Source organism: Neofelis nebulosa, chromosome 7, assembly GCF_028018385.1.
Source record: "Neofelis nebulosa isolate mNeoNeb1 chromosome 7, mNeoNeb1.pri, whole genome shotgun sequence".
Taxonomy (NCBI): Eukaryota; Metazoa; Chordata; class Mammalia; order Carnivora; family Felidae; genus Neofelis; species Neofelis nebulosa.
The window spans coordinates 96,193,645-96,213,857 of NC_080788.1; the positions used below are offsets into that span (position 1 = coordinate 96,193,645).

The following is a 20,213-nucleotide window of genomic DNA, read 5'->3' on the forward strand; positions in this document are numbered from 1 at the left end:
CTCAAGAGTACCTGAGTATGTATAGGTTTCATCCACTTCTTTGCAACCAGCCACCTCATTCATGTAGGTTTTTATTGTTGTTGATGTTACCTTGCTAAATAAAAATGAAATTTTAGAGTGAATTTTGTCTTGTCATCAATCTGAAACCAACCTCAGAGCAAATTATCAATATGACTTGACAGAAAAGCAAGTTCAAAGAGTTGACAGAATTGGTCATAGCACCAATGGAGTGGGGAGAGCCAGGATCCATACCCAGGTATTCTCACTGATGCTTCTTTACAAAAGAGTGGCTTAAAGCTGTATATGCAGCAGCATTAACAATTGTCATTAAGACTAGTATCCTATATGGAAAGAGGCTGCATGTGGAATTAGATCACTGGGTAATTAAACATACTGGTTTGCCTGGGATTAAAGGGTTTTCCAGAATTGGGACTTTCACTGAGTCTAGGACAAACTGGGATCGTTGGTAACCTTAAAGATGATCATTTGCTATAATCAATTCTAGGATTAGGGTGAATAAATAATGGGATTAGGTACATGAACTAACGGAAATTATTTTACCTTCATCTTGACAGCCAATAATATACAAATTAAAATTTTTCGACTAATGATCGTGGAGTTATTCTGTATCACAAGTTATGAGTGGCAAATTCAAAAACCATGAAAGAAGTCTAAAATGCATTTCTACCAATTTAATTAGTATCTATAATAGCATAATTTCAAGAAGTTTCACTAGAACAATAGAATCTTGAAAAGTACTAAGCTGTGGCCTATAAATCCATAATCTAGAAGCAATTTAAAATTTAAAAAATGAATTATTCTCAGCGATATAAAAATCCTTATTTTATTTTAGCTTATCTTCACTCAACTTGCTGAAAGAAATATTATAAAATACATGGTTTGAACTTTCTATTCTCATGAGTAATTTTTAAATTATTCAATTTAATTATAGTCTAACAGCATAAGAAGAATAGTAACTACTTAAAATTAGAAAAATCTTACCAATGAATTATTCTAGATGTTTGCTAAATCACAAAGTATTTGATTTGCTCCAAACTATTTGTGGTAATTTGTGAGACAGAATGTCAATAATTTACAGCCTTGTCAATGAATGATAAGTGTTTCATTTGACTAAGAGTGTTTTTGTAATGTTTATTTATTTTTGAGAGAGTGAGCATGAATGGGTTAGAGGCAGGGAGAGAGGGAGAGAGAGAATCCCAAGCAGGCTCTATGCTGACAGCAGGGTTCGAACCCACGAACTGCAAGATCATGACCTGAACCGAAATGAAGAGTTGGATGCTTAACCAACTGAGCCATCCAGACACCCCTCATTAACAGTGTTTTTTAATCTTGTTCCATGTTTAGATATCTACTGTGTCTAGGTTCTGATACCATCTGGGAGAGCTAATGGCTTCTGAGGAATATTTTATATAAGAATTCATAATCCAAGAATAACTTTGGATATAACAAACTTGAAAAATGCACTGCTAGGACAACAAAATGCACAGGTGTAGGGAGATCTCAGCAACATGCAAACTTCTTGTTACTATAGTAATAGGATTTTGGGAAATCTGGGTCACCTTGTTGCTCTGGAAACAGTCTCAGGAAGACCAAAGTTGAAACCCCATAATGACACTGCTTCTATCTCCAGATTCACTGCTTACTCATCACCTGTATTTTCACATTTCTGAAGAGACATTAGTGAGAATAGGTCATATATAAGTTCAATTACCTTAGGAAAAGATGAGCACTCATATTAAGAATCTGCTGCATATCAACACGATTGAAAGCTTTTTCAATTTACCTTGCATACCATTATTAATTTCGCAAAATAATACTTTGATTTCTGTTAAACATTTTTGTCAATAATACTTTATATAGTATACCAGAATATGTACTCATTTCTATAGATTTTTCTGAGAAATTATTATTTAATTCACCCACTGATAAAAGTAATTCACAAAATGATTATGAACTTTTTTCAAGATTAGTCATCAGTGGTTGAAGCTGTAAACCATATCCTAGCAAAAACCCTAAGATTCTTATCACCATCTCATCATTATTACTAATGGTGTCATTTTATTCCTTCTTTCTATTATCTAGGTTAACAACCCAATTATAGCTACTATATATTATATTTGTTATGTGCCAGATATATTTTTTATTTAAATTTTTTTTCAACGTTTTTTATTTATTTTTGGGACAGAGAGAGACAGAGCATGAACGGGGGAGGGGCAGAGAGAGAGGGAGACACAGAATCGGAAACAGGCTCCAGGCTCCGAGCCATCAGCCCAGAGCCTGACGTGGGGCTCGAACCCACGGACCGCGAGATCGTGACCTGGCTGAAGTCGGACGCTTAACCGACTGCGCCACCCAGGCGCCCCCAGATATATTTTTTTAAGTTTTTCATTTAATAGCATTTAGAGCCTACAAAACTAAATAACGTGGAACTTTGTATTATCCCCATTTTATGTGGGGGGAAAGTAAGTTTAAAGAAACTAAGTAACATCTACAAGTTCAGAAAACCAGAATTTGAATCTAAGATTTTTGAATTTCCAAATTCACGCAAAAGAGTTATAGGAAACATCTCATTCTCTAATGATAGCATATCAACATTATGTGTGTTCTGTTGGTGGATCTAGTAGTAAATACCAGTTTTAGAAGATGTGAATTATCTATGATAAAAAATCTCCATTAAGGCACTCATGTTCCCAATATTTCAGTGTGTGAAATGGTGATTTTTGGCTTTTTTCTGTTTTTTTCCTTCTGTTTTATTTTCTGTTGCACATACTAACTTCACCAAAAAGGAAATCAGAAAAATAATGTATGGGTTGTCTGTATATTATCTGTGATCTTATTTCAATATTTTGATCATGCTCTTAAAATTTCATGCTAATACTATTACAATAGTGATTTCTGCCCTCACTAGATTTTCATTCACCTTTTACAGCTGCTTCCTTACTTTATCTCCAAACCTAAAATTACAGGGCCACAAACACTCTCACTAGAGTTGAAATACTTTGTGATACTAATGAATAATGAAGAAAGGTTTTTTTTTTTTTCTTTAAATGTTAGATTCATTTTCTTACATGGATTTTACATATATTATAAACTTATATCTGAAATTTTAAAAGAAAAGAAATCCTAAATGCAAAGGCTACCTTTCAGTCATTTCAAAGTGTTATGGACTGAAATGTATGCCCTAAATTCAATATGTTCAAGCCCTAACCCCCGATGTGACTGTATTGGAGATAGGGCCTTTAGGACATAATTAAGGTTAAATGAGGTCATAAAGGTGGGACTGTAATCTTCTGTGTCTTTATGAGAGGAGGAAGAGACACAAGAGCTCTAGCTCATTCATGCCCTCCCTCTGTGAACCACAGAGGAAAGACCACAGCTATCTACAAGCCAAGAAAGAGAGGCCTCACCAAAACTCAACTCGAACAGCATCTTAATCTTAGACTTCCAGCCTCTAGACTGTGAAAACATAAGTTTCTGTTGTTAGGCCACCCATCTATGGCATTCTGTTATGGCAGCAAAACTAGTACAAGGAAGACATTGTATTTGCACTATGTACTTCTCACAAATGTAGTCTTTTTTTAAAGAGTTATCGTTGGTGAAATGCCATATTTTTTTTAATTTTTTTAAGGTTTATTTATTTTTGAGTGAGAATCAGATTGTGAGCAGGGGAGGAGCAGAGAGAGGGAGACAAAGAATCTGAAGTAGGCTCCAGGCACAGAGCTGTCAGCACAGAGCCCAACGTGGGGCTCAAACCCACCAACTGTGAGATCATGACCTGAGCTGAAGATGGACTCTTCACTGACTGAGCCACCCAGGTGCCCCTGAAACACCATATTTAAGTCCTAATAAATGATACTACTGATTGTATAGATGCAGGAGAGACCACCAAAAGGCAAGACACTCAAATATCCATATAGCTAAGAAAAATGCCTGAGGTCAGCACCCACATGTACAGCAAAATGTCTACTGCCCCTTTCTTTGCACTTAAATGGGCTATCTATGAAAAAGGGCATACCATTTTACAAGAGGAAGTGTTTATGTATTTTTATTTCATATCTACAGCTATTCCTATACTACTCCTATAACTGAAATATTATTTTATTTCTCATAACACCTATTAAATTCCCATAAACATAAAACAACCATAAATCACAATGTACAAAAAATCTTACATTGAAGTTTATTGTAATTTCTGGGAATTTATATTATACCTACCAGGTGGGTTATCTAACAGAAAAGGCAACAGTTACCTAGCATAAGAAACAGAGATTTCTCCTAACCTCTCTTATTAAGACAGATTAAAGGGGGGGATGGGGGAAGAAGAGAAAGAAGATGAAAAAGAGATAGAAGGGAGAGAGAGAGAGGAAGAGGAGAAAGGGGTATAGGTTTGCCCTATTTATTTAGCCAGCAATAACTTTTATGATGAATTGGTTCCTAAATGTGATGCACATTTCAGGAAGACATCTTAATTAGGTAATTTTTATAAATGCTAAATGTGAGCAGACTAAATCAAAAGACTATATAATTAAGTAAAATTAGCCCCACCTGTCCCATTTCTTTATAGATTACATCATAACCTCTCAAGCAGGTACAAAATATGTTTTTCATCCTAATATAAGTAACCTACTTAATTCTTACTTGCCTTTCAAATCATGACACATCAATATATAAGTGCTAGAAATAAATTAAAATAAATTAAATTTGCTTTATCATAATTCCTATGTGCCCTCATGTTAGAAGTATAAATTATCTGATAAATTTTAGTATTTAATATTCAGTTACCATAATTATGATAATTTAAAATATATACCTATATTTATTAATATTCTAAATTTACAAATTTTAACAGGTTTGTTTTAATGAACTAAGAAAAATACAGCTACATTGGGAATTTACCAATCAAGAGCTAATCTTTGTCTTCCAAACAGGAGTAGGAAACAACTTTGGTCTCTGCTACAACATTATGAGAAGAAGTTAATACACCTAAAATCTTCATATTTTATAAAATTCTATGAACTGTCATGATAAGTTCTAAGACAGCTAGATCAGGTATGATAAATAATGAAATTTCTATGATAGGAGATTTTCCATAGCATGCCAAGTAACCAACAGGGGCCAACAAATGATTGGACACTCCATGGTCCAATGATATTCAATTATAAGCTCTACTATATGCCAATTCATAGCAGAAAATTTAAGGACATATGTTGTTGGTAAATCTACAAATGATGCTGCCTTTTAAAATGACACCTAAACATGGCTTTTCTAAGCAGTTCTATAAAAAAACAGACTCTTATTAACAAAAGTTCCTATTCACAAAATAGACTGGTTCATAGAAAACACTCTAATGATACAGACAGTTTTTGTTTTCCAAAGCAATCATTTATACTTAGTTAAAGTGTATACATTGCAGGAAGTGTAATTCAGCAGGTATAGGAAGGGCCCAGAGAACTATATTCCATGATGCAACTGTTCTGCTGCAAAAACTTTTTGAAAACGTTATTCACAGAGGACTGTCTCCATCTTCATATGCTACGTCATTTGGGCATTGTGCAAAGCAGATCAATACCCTGATTACAATTAAAAAGTTTCCCTGAGATGTTAGAATAAAATTATACCAAAAATACATTTAATAGTCAATTATTTGATCTCCATTACAAAAATTATTTCCAAAGTTATCCTTTCGTCAAATTAATTAACAAACAAGAGCAATCACAGATATTACAATATTTGTAATAGAATATTCTCCCCCTCAATACTTTAAATATTTTCCTTGACATTTTGCAAACCAAGAGTTAAAAATATGGGAACTTTATGTCATTTAAAGATTCACAAGAGTGAAACGATAAAGAGCACCTGTCTCTCACATCGATTATGGCCACGGTGACTCCTGATCTTCCAGTGTTAGCAATGAAATAGCCTGTATGCACTTGTCAGTTTATTGACCTGTTTGCATGAAGATGCTGAAAGCTTAATTTATTCCTGGTGTAATTTGAGAGCCACCTCAAGATTCCACCTATTTGAAATGCACCAACTCTTTCAACTTAGAGTACAACCAGATGGTGAAAATGCAGAAGAAACCTGGACTGAATATGTAAAGCACCAGGCTGCAGGACGTGCCCAATTATAGTTAGTGAAGAGTCAAACAAGGCACTAACTTGTATTTTTAAACCCAATTATTTACCATAACTCTGATGCTCATTATTCAGTGAACATCAATTTAAGATTTTTGTGAGATAATTTATAAAAGAGAAAAATAGGTTATTTTGTTACCTCAGTCTACATATGCAACACTACAGTCTGAAAAATAAAGAATGGAACAGAAAACTGAACAGTTAAACAAAACATCTATATTACAGAGTTCCTGTGCTCTCTGTAAGACAGGGAGTCAAATCTTTGCTTTCTCAGCTGCAAATGTTAAAAATCACCTCAGAAATAAAGTCACCCAACTGCTTTCTAAGACCTCAGGCAGGGAAAGTCTATCACCTCTCATGGTAATCTTCTCCATTCAGCTTTAGGATAATACGTGATTTTTTTTTTCCTAATAAAACTCTGGTTGAAATTTAAGTTCATTTTCTCTAGCTCTACAAAAAATTTTGAATAGCTAGTCAGTCTCCTATTTAAAACAACTCCTCCAACATTGGGATAGATTTTGTCCCCTGTTGTTAGTAGCCATAGAACATTGAGAAATAATAAAGTATACATTTCTGAAGCAGAAAAAAAAATGTTAACTATAATTTTGTTGTACCTCTTAGACTTCAAAGAATTATTGTTTATGTTGATTTAGTTCATTCTCAAAACAACCCAATGAGGATACTTTTATCACTATGGGATAGTATGTTATGTGACAAATGATAAAGATGTGATAAAAAGAAAACAAAACATCTAACTGCTTATATCCCAGTAGTTATAAAGATAAACTGAGACAATAAACAAGAAATACTTTTAAAAGTAATAAAACAGGCCTCAATAACCCAGAAAACCGCCAGAGGAGTAGCAGAATGGAGTCTCCAGAGCCAAGTGCAGACCAGACGAGAGGCCCACGGAAGACGGTAGGAAGGGTGGCGAGGTGGTGTGCGCTCCACGGACTGGCGGGAGGGAGCCGGGGCGGAGGGGCGGCTCGCCGGCCAAGCAGAGCCCCCGAGTCTGGCTGGCAAAAGCAGAGGGGCCAGACGGACTGTGTTCCGACAGCAAGCGCGCCTTAGCGTCTGGGAGGTCATAAGTTAACAGCTCTGCTCAGAAAGCGGGAAGGCTGGAGGACAAAGGGAGGGAGAGCTGCTGAGCCCCCGGACGGCAGAGCTCAGCTTGGCGGGGAACAAAGGCGCTCGCCAGCACCATCTCCCTCGCCCATCCCCCAGCCAAAATCCCAAAGAGAACCAGTTCCTGCCAGGGAACTTGCTCGCTCCGCGCAAACACCCAACTCTGTGCTTCTGCGGAGCCAAACCTCCCGCAGCGGATCTGACTCCCTCCCACTGCCACAGGGCCCCTCCTGAAGTGGATCACCTAAGGAGAAGCGAGCTAAGCCTGCCCCTCCTGCCCCCGTGCACCTTGCCTACCCACCCCAGCTAATACGCCAGATCCCCAGCACCACAAGCCTGGCAGTGTGCAAGTAGCCCAGACGGGCCACGCCACCCCACAGTGAATCCCGCCCCTAGGAGAGGGGAAGAGAAGGCACACACCAGTCTGACTGTGGCCCCAGCAGTGGGCTGGGGGCAGACATCAGGTCTGACTGCGGCCCTGCCCACCAACTCCAGTTATACACCACAGCACGGGGGAAGTGCCCTGTGGGTCCTCACCACTCCAGGGACTATCCAAAATGACCAAACGGAAGAATTCCCCTCAGAAGAATCTCCAGGAAATAACAACAGCTAATGAACTGATCAAAAAGGATTTAAATAATATAACAGAAAGTGAATTTAGAATAATAGTCATAAAATTAATCGCTGGGCTTGAAACAGTATACAGGACAGCAGAGACTCTCTTGCCACAGAGATCAAGGGACTAAGGAACAATCATGAGGAGCTGAAAAACGCTTTAAACGAAATGCAAAACAAAATGGAAACCACGACGGCTCGGATTGAAGAGGCAGAGGAGAGAATAGGTGAACTAGAAGATAAAGTTATGGAGAAAGAGGAAGCTGAAAGAAAGAGAGATAAAAAAATCCAGGAGTATGAGGGGAAAATTAGAGAACTAAGTGATACACTAAAAAGAAATAATATACGCATAATTGGTATCCCAGAGGAGGAAGAGAGAGGGAAAGGTGCTGAAGGGGTACTTGAAGAAATTATAGCTGAGAACTTCCCTGAACTGGGGAAGGAAAAAGGCATTGAAATCCAAGAGGCACAGAGAACTCCCTTCAGACGTAACTTGAATCGATCTTCTGCACGACATATCATAGTGAAACTGGCAAAATACAAGGAGAAAGAGAAAATTCTGAAAGCAGCAAGGGATAAACGTGCCCTCACATATAAAGGGAGACCTATAAGACTCGTGACTGATCTCTCCTTTGAAACTTGGCAGGCCAGAAAGGCTTGGCACGATATCTTCAGTGTGCTAAACAGAAAAAATATGCAGCCGAGAATCCTTTATCCAGCAAGTCTGTCATTTAGAATAGAAGGAGAGATAAAGGTCTTCCCAAACAAACAAAAACGGAAGGAATTTGTCACCACGAAACCAGCCCTACAAGAGATCCTAAGGGGGATCCTGTGAGACAAAGTACCAGAGACATCACTACAAGTATAAAACATACAGACATCACAATGACTCTAAACCCGTATCTTTCTATATAACACTGAATGTAAATGGATTAAATGCACCAACCAAAAGACATAGGGTATCAGAATGGATAAAAAAACAAGACCCATCTATTTGCTGTCTACAAGAGACTCATTTTAGATCTGAGGACACCTTTAGATTGAGAGTGAGGGGATGGAGAACTATTTATCATGCTACTGGAAGCCAAAAGAAAGCTGGAGTAGCCATACTTATATCAGACAAACTAGACTTTAAATTAAAGGCTGTAACAAGAGATGAACAAGGGCATTATATAATAATTACAGGGTCTATCCATCAGGAAGAGGTAACAATTATAAATGTCTATGCGCCAAATACCGGGGCCCCCAGATATATAAAACAATTACTCATAAACATAAGCAACCTTATTGATAAGAATGTGGTCATTGCAGGGGACTTTAACACCCCACTTACAGAAATGGACAGATCATCTAGACACATGGTCAATAAAGAAACAAGGGCCCTGAATGATACATTGGATCAGATGGACTTGACAGATATATTTAGAACTCTGCATCCCAAAGCAACAGAATATACTTTCTTCTCAACTGCACACAGAACATTCTCCAAGATAGATCATATACTGGGTCACAAAACAGCCCTTTATAAGTTTACAAGAATTGAAATTATACCATGCATACTTTCAGACCACAATGCTATGAAGCTTGAAATCAACCACAGGAAAAAGTCTGGAAAACCTCCAAAAGCATGGAGGTTAAAGAACACCCTACTAACGAATGAGTGGGTCAACCAGGCAATTAGAGAAGAAATTAAAAAATATATGGAAACAAACGAAAATGAAAATACAACAATCCAAACGCTTTGGGACGCAGCGAAGGCAGTCCTGAGAGGAAAATACATCGCAATCCAGGCCTATCTCAAGAAACAAGAAAAATCTCAAATACAAAATCTAACAGCACACCTAAAGGAAATAGAAGCAGAACAGCAAAGGCAGCCTAAACCCAGCAGAAGAGAAATAATAAAGATCAGAGCAGAAATAAACAATATAGAATCTAAAAAAACTGTAGAGCAGATCAACGAAACCAAGAGTTGGTTTTTTGAAAAAATAAACAAAATTGACAAACCTCTAGCCAGGCTTCTCAAAAAGAAAAGGGAGATGACCCAAATAGATAAAATCATGAATGAAAATGGAATTATTACAACCAATCACTCAGAGATACAAACAATTATCAGGGAATACTATGAAAAATTATATGCCAACAAATTGGACAACCTGGAAGAAATGGACAAATTCCTAAACACCCACACGCTTCCAAAACTCAATCAGGAGGAAATAGAAAGCTTGAACAGACCCATAACCAGCGAAGAAATTGAATCGGTTCTCAAAAATCTCCCAACAAATAAGAGTCCAGGACCAGATGGCTTCCCAGGGGAGTTCTACCAGACATTTAAAGCAGAGATAATACCTATCCTTCTCAAGCTATTCCAAGAAATAGAAAGGAAAGGAAAACTTCCAGACTCATTCTATGAAGCCAGTATTACTTTGATTCCTAAACCAGACAGAGACCCAGTAAAAAAAAGAGAACTACAGGCCAATATCTCTGATGAATATGGATGCAAAAATTCTCAATAAGATACTAGCAAATCGAATTCAACAGCATATAAAAAGAATTATTCACCATGATCAAGTGGGATTCATTCCTGGGATGCAGGGCTAGTTCAACATTTGCAAATCGATCAACGTGATACATCACATTAACAAAAAAAAAAAGAGAAGAACCATATGATCCTGTCAATCGATGCAGAAAAGGCCTTTGACAAAATCCAGCACCCTTTCTTAATAAAAACCCTGGAGAAAGTCGGGATAGAAGGAACATACTTAAAGATCATAAAAGCCATTTATGAAAAGCCCACAGCTAACATCATCCTCAACGGGGAAAAACTGAGAGCTTTTTCCCTGAGATCAGGAACACGACAGGGATGCCCACTCTCACCGCTGTTGTTTAATATAGTGCTGGAAGTTCTAGCATCAGCAATCAGACAACAAAAGGAAATCAAAGGCATCAAAATTGGCAAAGATGAAGTCAAGCTTTCGCTTTTTGCAGATGACATGATATTATACATGGAAAATCCGATAGACTCCACCAAAAGTCTGCTAGAACTGATACATGAATTCAACAAGTTGCAGGATACAAAATCAATGTACAGAAATCAGTTGCATTCTTATACACTAACAATGAAGCAACAGAAAGACAAATAAAGAAACTGATCCCATTCACAATTGCACCAAGAAGCATAAAATACCTAGGAATAAATCTAACCAAAGATGTAAAAGATCTGTATGCTGAAAACTATAGAAAGCTTATGCAGGTAATTGAAGAAGATATAAAGAAATGGAAAGACATTCCCTGCTCATGGATTGGAAGAATAAATATTGTCAAAATGTCAATACTACCCAAAGCTATCTACACATTCAATGCAATCCCAATCAAAATTGCACCAGCATTCTTCTCGAAACTAGAACGAGCAATCCTAAAATTCATATGGAACCACAAAAGGGCCCGAATAGCCAAAGTAATTTTGAAGAAGAAGACCAAAGCAGGAGGCATCACAATCCCAGACTTTAGCCTCTACTACAAAGCTGTCATCATCAAGACAGCATGGTATTGGCATAAAAACAGACACATAGACCAATGGAATAGAATAGAAACCCCAGAACTAGACCCACAAACGTATGGCCAACTCATCTTTGACAAAGCAGGAAAGAACATCCAATGGAAAAAAGACAGTCTCTTTAACAAATGGTGCTGGGAGAACTGGACAGCAACATGCAGAAGGTTGAAACTAGACCACTTTCTCACACCATTCACAAAGATAAACTCAAAATGGATAAAGGACCTGAATGTGAGACAGGAAACCATCAAAACCTTAGAGGAGAAAGCAGGAAAAGACCTCTCTGACCTCAGCCGTAGCAATCTCTTACTCGGCACATCCCCGAAGGCAAGGGAATTAAAAGCAAAAGTGAATTACTGGGACCTTACGAAGATAAAAAGCTTCTGCACAGCAAAGGAAACAACCAACAAAACTAAAAGGCAACCAAAGGAATGGGAAAAGATATTTGCAAATGACACATCAGACAAAGGGCTAGTATCCAAAATCTATAAAGAGCTCATCAAACTCCACACCCGAAAAACAAATAACCCAGTGAAGAAATGGGCAGAAAACATGAATAGACACTTCTCTAAAGAAGACATCCGGATGGCCAACAGGCATATGAAAAGATGTTCAACGTCGCTCCTTATAAGGGAAATACAAATCAAAACCACACTCAGATACCACCTCACGCCAGTCGGAGTGGCCAAAATGAAGAAATCAGGAGACTATAGATGCTGGAGAGGATGTGGAGAAACGGGAACCCTCTTGCACTGTTGGTGGGAATGCAAATTGGTGCAGCCGCTCTGGAAAGCAGTGTGGAGGTTCCTCAGAAAATTAAAAATAGACCTACCCTATGACCCAGCAATAGCACTGCTAGGAATTTATCCAAGGGATACAGGAGTACTGATGCATAGGGGCACTTGTACCCCAATGTTTATAGCAGCACTCTCAACAATAGCCAAAATATGGAAAGAGCCTAAATGTCCATCAACTGATGAATGGATAAAGAAATTGTGGTTTATATACACAATGGAATACTACGTGGCAATGAGAAAGAATGAAATATGGCCTTTTGTAGCAACGTGGATGGAACTGGAGAGTGTGATGCTAAGTGAAATAAGCCATACAGAGAAAGACAGATACCATATGGTTTCACTCTTATGTGGATCCTGAGAAACTTAACAGAAACCCATGGGGGAGGGTAAGAAAAAAAAAAAAAAAGAGGTTAGAGTGGGAGAGAGCCAAAGCATAAGAGACTGTTAAAAACTGAGAACAAACTGAGGGTTGATGGGGGGTGGGAGGGAGGGCAGGGTGGGTGATGGGTATTGAGGAGGGCACCTTTTGGGATGAGCACTGGGTGTTGTATGGAAACCAATTTGACAGTAAATTTCATATATTAAAAAAATAAATAAATAAAAAATAAAGTCTATTTTGTCTGATAAAAAAAAAGTAATAAAACATTGTCAAGGGCAAAGCTGTGACATATGTAATAATACCTACTACTTTGTCCTTATTATGTCGCAATGTTTCCCCATCCCATAGAACCTACTTACATTTTATTTCTAATTTTTCTCTCTGGATCATGTGTATTTTAAAAATAAATTAAAGAAACTAAGAAAAACAAAATCAGTTATAATAATTCACAAAGCATTTCAGGCCAAGAACAATAGCATCATCACACCCAGTTCTTACATGTTAATCTCTGATAATTATTTCTCAATATCATATTTTTTTCTTTTTTAAGTGAAAGGAGATTATTAACTTCTATAAGTCTTAGGTCTCCTAAAATTTTATATTTCTATTTTTTTATTCAACGTAGTTTCCCTCAAGTCTTTCTCATCCTTCTTGATAAAGTTTATTTTCATCTCCCACTTTCTTCTTCTACCTTCCACAAATGACTTTTACCTGCTGCTTAAGAAATCATTTCTCCAGTTTAAGGCAATTTACATCTTATCCAATATTCCTGTGCCTATCATTGCTGACCCATAATAGGAACCCAATACACTTCTGACAAATAAATAAATGAATACATTTTTAAAATGACCTTTCAAAATTTTAACAACTCAATGGAACATATGTTAATGGGTCAATGTTTGAGCACATGTTTTTTCCACCTTCCAATAAAGTCCCAGGTTTAATCTTCTTACCAAATGAGCTGGATGGGGATGCTGACTAGTTCTTTGTTGATAAAACTGACAAAGTGTTCCAAGTGCTTTATGTATATTAACTCATGAATTCTTCTCTACAACGTTAAGAATTTATGAGGAAACTGAGGCAAAGAAGTGTGAAGTGATTTGCTCAACAAAATCCAAGTGCTAATAAGTGGCAGAATCAAAACCTATACCCATGCACACCCAACACACACCTTTCCAGGTTTCTGTTAATGAGAAAAGTCCTTTTAAAACTCCATATTTTAATAGCATTATTTAAAAGTAACAATTTATATTAATTGCCACTGCAAGTTTCTCAACACCAGTTCAAATTCTATTTGATTGGGGTGACTGGACACAATCATAGAAAAGACAGTCCATTCCCATGCTCTCTCTTTGCTCTTTCATTTAGCAATTCTGTTTTAATATGTTTGCAGTTATTCTGAGGTCTATAGTACTAAACACAGGCTGACTTAAGTTGCAATCTTGCTAATGTTTTGACATTTTCTACAAAAATGCTTTCCAGAAAACACCTACCTGAAATTACCAATTAACTATCTTGACTTGAAACAGAGTAAGAGAGGGATTCTGTTACTTAGCTTTGGAATTACAAAACACTTTTAGCAATTTAGACCATAAATTTTTATATGAAGAATCTAATATTTCTCAGAATGTTTTGAACAGGACATGGGCATGCTTGTGACATTTATGAATACAATATCTTAAGGAAGCACAATTTTATATGCAATATAAACAAACCTAACATGGGAACATATTGCATTGTAAAGTGTGCATTTACTAAAAGCTTTCCAGATATCACAGACTTTTCTGGGGGAAAAATAAAGATGCCTTGTACCTACTTATACTAAAGAAATAATTTGGTCTACAAGAAAGTTAGAGCCTTTTTAAACATTAACAATGGATAAAAGACAGAAGACACTGGGAGATAGCTCCATACCTGTTTTGTTGGAAAGTCTAAATGACACCATCTTATCAGGAATATTACATACATTCCTCACTGAAGCAATGCAGCTATAATTAGCATAGTCCTGAGGTCGAAGATTCTTTAGTTTTAAGATCTTGGTTTCACCCTGAAAACGTAGAAAAGGTCGTTAGAAAAAGTCAACAGTAACCAAAATGAATGAATGAATGAATCATGGCATTATAGTGTATTAAATCATATTATTATCAAGATCTAGCAGATTGTCTTATTTTGAAGGAAAATGTCTTTAAATAAAATAAAAACAAAAACAAACAAACAACAAAAACACCACATGCATTTAAAAATAATACTGCAATATGCCTGGAGATAAAAACTAACAGACTACAATGAAAACTCAACATTTTCTTTGCAAATTAGCTTCATAAGGGGAGAAATCTATTTCTGGTGGTGGTTATGCCAATTATTATGCAAAGATCAGAACAGTGTACTTAATAATGGAGTTTATTCAACAAATGCTGCAATCTATATAGACTTCAACATGAAATGTTTTGAAAGAAAAGGATTCTGAAGAAGAGCTAATAAATGAAAAACTGTTGGTAGAACAGTTATTGAAATCAATCTAATAACAGGCAATTAAATTTATAAACATAAATATTTTGTGTATATGTATCAATGACAGATGACAGATATAGAACTGTCTTAAAGAAGCATTCATGAATGTTTCTAAATAATTACTGCTCTTGCTATCTTATATTCAGGAGTTCAAGACCTAGATCTTCCAGGTAAATCTGCAAAATCATACACTCAAATCAGGCAATCTGCACAAACTCTTGATAATCCAGGAAAGACCATGTAAAACAATGAAATTATTCAAAGGGTAAAAGAGCAAACAAACAACAACAATAAAAAATTAAAGAAAAAAAAAACCCTACTGCCCAATTTAAAATAGGTCTCTTGAGATTTTGTTACTTTAAGGTCATTAATGCATCTTCTCCAAATAGTTCTTCTCATAAGTAAATGAATTATGGAAATGATAAACAGTATCCCAATGAAATCATATTTGGTATAGTAATTTTCAAAATGTTGTTTTTTCCAGATAATATCTACAGGTAACAATGTATAACATCACTCAAATCCTAAAAATTGTAATACTTTCATATACTCTTCAAAAGGGTCAGAATACATAGTGAGAAGACATATAAGCACTACCTGCTCATTTGCAACAAAAAAAAGCTTGCTCATACATAGACATTCACACCTAGTTTTGCAAATGTGTCAAATGAATCTCTCCTTCAGTATGCAGGTGCACTGTGGCTATAATTCCACTCATTCATTGTCAAAAATCAGTCTTAAATCAGTCCACTTTCCTCAGGGGGCTTAGAAACAATCTCCTATCTTTAATTTTTCTTTAGGAAAGACACTATAATTTTTCTGTACAAACAATTGCAAATTCATCCCACATGAATATACATAGTGTGTGTGTTTCTAGAACTTATATTTAAAATATATTCTCAGTGTATTACAGAGTTCTCACTTATACTAACTAAACACAATGCCTAGAAAAGTGTGTGCTTAGCTAGAAAATATAGTTGAAAGAAAATGTTACTCTAGAACCAGTTGACTAAGATTTTTTTTTTTCAGTTTTTTACTTTACATCCAAGTGAGTCAGCATATAGTGCAATAATGATTTCAGGAGTAGAATCCAGTGACTCATCCCTGACATAAAATACCCAGTGCTCCTCCCAACAAGTGTCTTCCTTAATGTCCCTTGCCTATTTAGCCATCCCCCCACCCAAAACCCTCAGCAACCCTCAGTTTGTTCCCATATCTAAGAATCTGTTATGTTTTGTCCCCCTTCCTGTTTTCATATTATTTGTTTTCCTTCCCTTATGTTCATCTGTTTTGTATCTTAAATTCTACATATGAGTAAAGTCATGATATTTGCCTTTCTCTAATTGTGCTTACCATAATACACTCTAATTACATCCTTGTTGTTGGAAATGGCAAGATTTCATTCTTTTTGATTCCCGAGTAATACACCATTGTGTGTGTGTGTATGCACGCGTGTGCGTGTGTGAGTGTGTGTGTGTGTCTGTGTATATATACACATATGTCACATCTTTTTTATCCATTCATCTGTTGTTGGACATTTGGGCTCTTTCCATACTTCAGCTATTATCAATAGTGCTGCTGTAAACACTGGGGCGCGTATGCCCCTTCGAAACAGCACACCTGTATATTTGGATAAATACCTAGTAGTGCAATTGCTGAATTGTAGGGTAGTTCTATTTTTTATTATTTGAGGACCCTTCATACTGTTTTCCAGAGTGGTTGCATAAGTTTGCATTTCCACCAGGAGTGCAAAAGTGTTTCTCTTTCTCCATATCCTAACCAATATGTGTCATTGCCAGAATTATTAATTTTAGCCATTCTGACTGGTGTGAGATGGTATCTCATTGTGGTTTTGATTTGTATTTCCTTGAAGATGAATGATGTTGAGCATTTTTTCATGTGTCTGTTGGCAATCTAGATGTCTTTTTTGGAAAACTGTCTATTCATGTCATCTGCCCATTTCTTCACTGGATTATTTGTTTTTTTGGGTGTTGAGTTTGATTAAGTTCTTTATAGATTTTGGATACTAACCCTTTATCTGATATGTCATTTGCAAATATCTTCTCCCATTCCATTGGTTGTCTTTTAGTTTTGCTGATTATTTCCTTTGCTGAGCAGTAGCTTTAGTGCCATTGTGTTGCCTGCAGAGTTGTAGTGTCTGGTGGTGATCACTGGTCCTTTCTAGTCTTTGTTGCTTTTGATCTTTTTTGTTTTGTTTTGTCTTTTCTGCCCTCAGAGAGTCTCCCTTAAAATTTCTTGCAGGGATGACTTAATGGTCACAAACTCCGTTAGTTTTTGTCTGGGAAACTCTTCACCTCTCCTTCTATTTTGAATGACAGCCTTGCTGGATAAAGAATTCTTGGCTGCATGTTTTTCTGATTCAGCACATTGAATATATCCTGCCACTCCTTTCTTGCCTGCCAAATTTCTGTGGATAGGTTTGTGTGAACCCATCCTCCCTTATAGGTTAAGGACTTTTTTTTCCCTTGCTGCTTTCATAATTCTCTCCTTGTCTGTGTATTTTGTGAGTTTGTCTACCATTGTTGATGGTCGCTTTTTTGTTGAATCTAATGGAAGTTCTCTGTGCTTCCTGGATTTTGATGTCTGTGTCTTTCCCTAGGTTAGGAAAGTTTTCCAATATGATTTTCCACACAAACCTTCTACCCCTTTTTCTCTCTTGATCTTCTGAGACTCCTATAATTTGGATGTTATTCCTTTTTAATGAGTCACTGAGTTCTCTAATTCTTATATTGTGTTCTTTTGCCTTAATTTCCCTCTTTTTTTCTGCTTCATTATTCTCCATAAGTTTGTCTTCCATATCACTGATTCGTTGCTCTGCTTTATCCATCCTTGACACCATGGCATCCATTCAAGGCTGAATCTCAGTTATAGCATTTTTAATTTCATCCTGACTAGATATTACTTCTTTTATTTCTGCAGAAGGGATTCTATCCTTTTTTCAACATCAGCTAGTTCTTATTATCGTGATTCTAAATTCTTGTTCAGACATCTGCCTACACATATGTGGTGATTAAGTCCTTGGCTGTCATTTCTTCCTGTTCATTTGGGGTGAATTCCTTCATGTCATCATTTTGGATGAAAAATAAGAATTAATAAAATAAAAATTAAAAATTAAAAAAATCAAAACGACATAAAAATCAAATAAATGAAAGAAACTTGATAGAATAAGGAAAAAGGGAAAGAAAAGAAAATTTTTAAAAAGGAAAACAATGTAAGAAAACGTTTGAAAAATTTAAAAAGTATACAATAATATAAAATGAAAGTAAAATAGACTAAGAAAATTTACAAAAAAGTAATAAAAATATAGCATAAAAATTAAAGGATATTTTTTTATAAAAATGGAAAAAAAAATCTTTCTGTATCCAAGAATAAGAAAAGAAAAAAAAAACGAATATATGGAGCGGTGAACAGAATGAAATCCAAATGAAATTACATCCAGTTTCTCCTAGAAGTAAACTATGAAGAACTTTATAGTCAGTAAATTAAGCAGACAGAGAGACTTGTGGTGGTCCTCTAGAGCTTGGTTTGCACAGTTGGACAGGGCTGGTGTAATGGCTCTATTCTCCACCAGGTGGCGCTGCTTATCTTACTGGGGTGGATTGGTGTGGCACCTGTGAGTGTGTATGCGGATGCACAGGAAAGGTAACAATGGCATCACCCAACTTTTCAGTCTCTCCCACCAGAACTCTGTGCTCTCACCAAGTGGCAATCGAGCGCCCCTCCTTTGTCTATAGCTTCTGTCCACTCCTCTCCTCTAGAGTGTTTGCATCCAACCTGTCAGCCTGCCAGGCAGCACCTCCCTCCCAAATTTTATCTCAGATGGGGCTGTGTTTCCAAACCCCTCACTTCTGAGGGCCCTGTGGCTTGTATCTTCTCAGATTCTCTCGGGAGAGTCTTGCTGAGCAATGGCTGGGCACTGTCTTGTCCCCAGTAACGTACTTGCAATTGTGCTGCTGCAGAGGCTCAGAGACTGTGTTGGGTACCAACTTGGCCCAGAATAAGTTTGTGTGATCACATAGCGACAGAGATTCAGAGATTACGGTAAATTACAACATACAACTGGTGTGAGGTTGCACTGCACACTGGCCTCTTTGTTCCAGTGCCAGCAATCATTTTCTCTGGGGTCCACTAGGATCTTTGCCTGTGGGGAGGCCATATGGCCTCTACCCAATGCCCTCCTAGCATGGGAACTGCTTCTCCCCATGTGGCCCACAGACCCTGCAGACCTTGCTGCCTGCTCCTGGGGATTCTCCCTTCCCACTAGAGCACTACCAGGTATTCAGCTGCAGAATTTCTGATGTTGGGCTCCCCTCCTAATAGAGTCTTAATGGCATTGAAATCCTCTCATTTCTCCTTTCTCCCTTTTATTCAGTCATTTATAGGCATTTCCATTCTTTGTCTTTCTCTCTAGCTACTTTCAGGGGGAGGGCTTTTCCTGTACTCCTCCCTCCCACAATCTCTCTCCTCTCTCTGCAAATACAGCTTCCTACCCTCTGCGGCTTCTCTCTCCCCCAGTTCACTTCTTCACACCACATACCTGCCGAGTTCTGTGGCTCATGTTATGCAAATTGTTATGTTTGTCCTTGGATCAATTTTCTATGTGTGCAAAAAGATTTGGTGCTGATCTGGCTGCATTTCAGGAATGACAGAAGCAGAGAACTTCCATGCTGCTCTGTCAACTTGGCCCCTCCTCAGATAATTTTTGAACAACATGACATATTTTACTCCTTTTACCACTGTGACTGCTATTCCTTAGCTTTTTCCACTTTTCTTTCTCTTCTCAACACTTAACTATTTAGATTCCCTGGAACTCTGTTTCACAGTTGATTTTGAGTTACAAAATTCCCCTGGTGACCTACTACTCCTTGCCACTACAAGCCCTATCTTCCTGCTCCTCTCCTCAATTCTATATCTCTATTACAGAATTCTCCCTTAAGTTTCATACACAGAGACCAATATTTTACTTTAATATGTCCATTTTGATGTCTCATAGACACCTAAAACTTAACATATCCTAAACTGAACTTCAGCTCTATTCCTCTGAATTTACTCTTCCT

General features: G+C 37.0%; 1 protein-coding gene across 2 annotated transcripts in view; it reads right to left on the reverse strand.

The window, feature by feature from the left end:
• The window catches only part of MDGA2 (MAM domain containing glycosylphosphatidylinositol anchor 2), an 875,114-nt gene that overhangs the window by 293,325 nt on the left and 561,576 nt on the right, over positions 1 to 20,213 (reverse strand). For both annotated transcript variants that reach the window (XR_009264432.1, XM_058738955.1), the window contains exon 5: positions 14,539 to 14,671. Coding sequence is in view for 1 of the 2 variants with exons in the window: in XM_058738955.1 (XP_058594938.1) it covers positions 14,539 to 14,671 (133 nt within the window). In the remaining variant the exon portion in view is untranslated. The remainder of the gene's footprint in view (positions 1 to 14,538; positions 14,672 to 20,213) is intronic.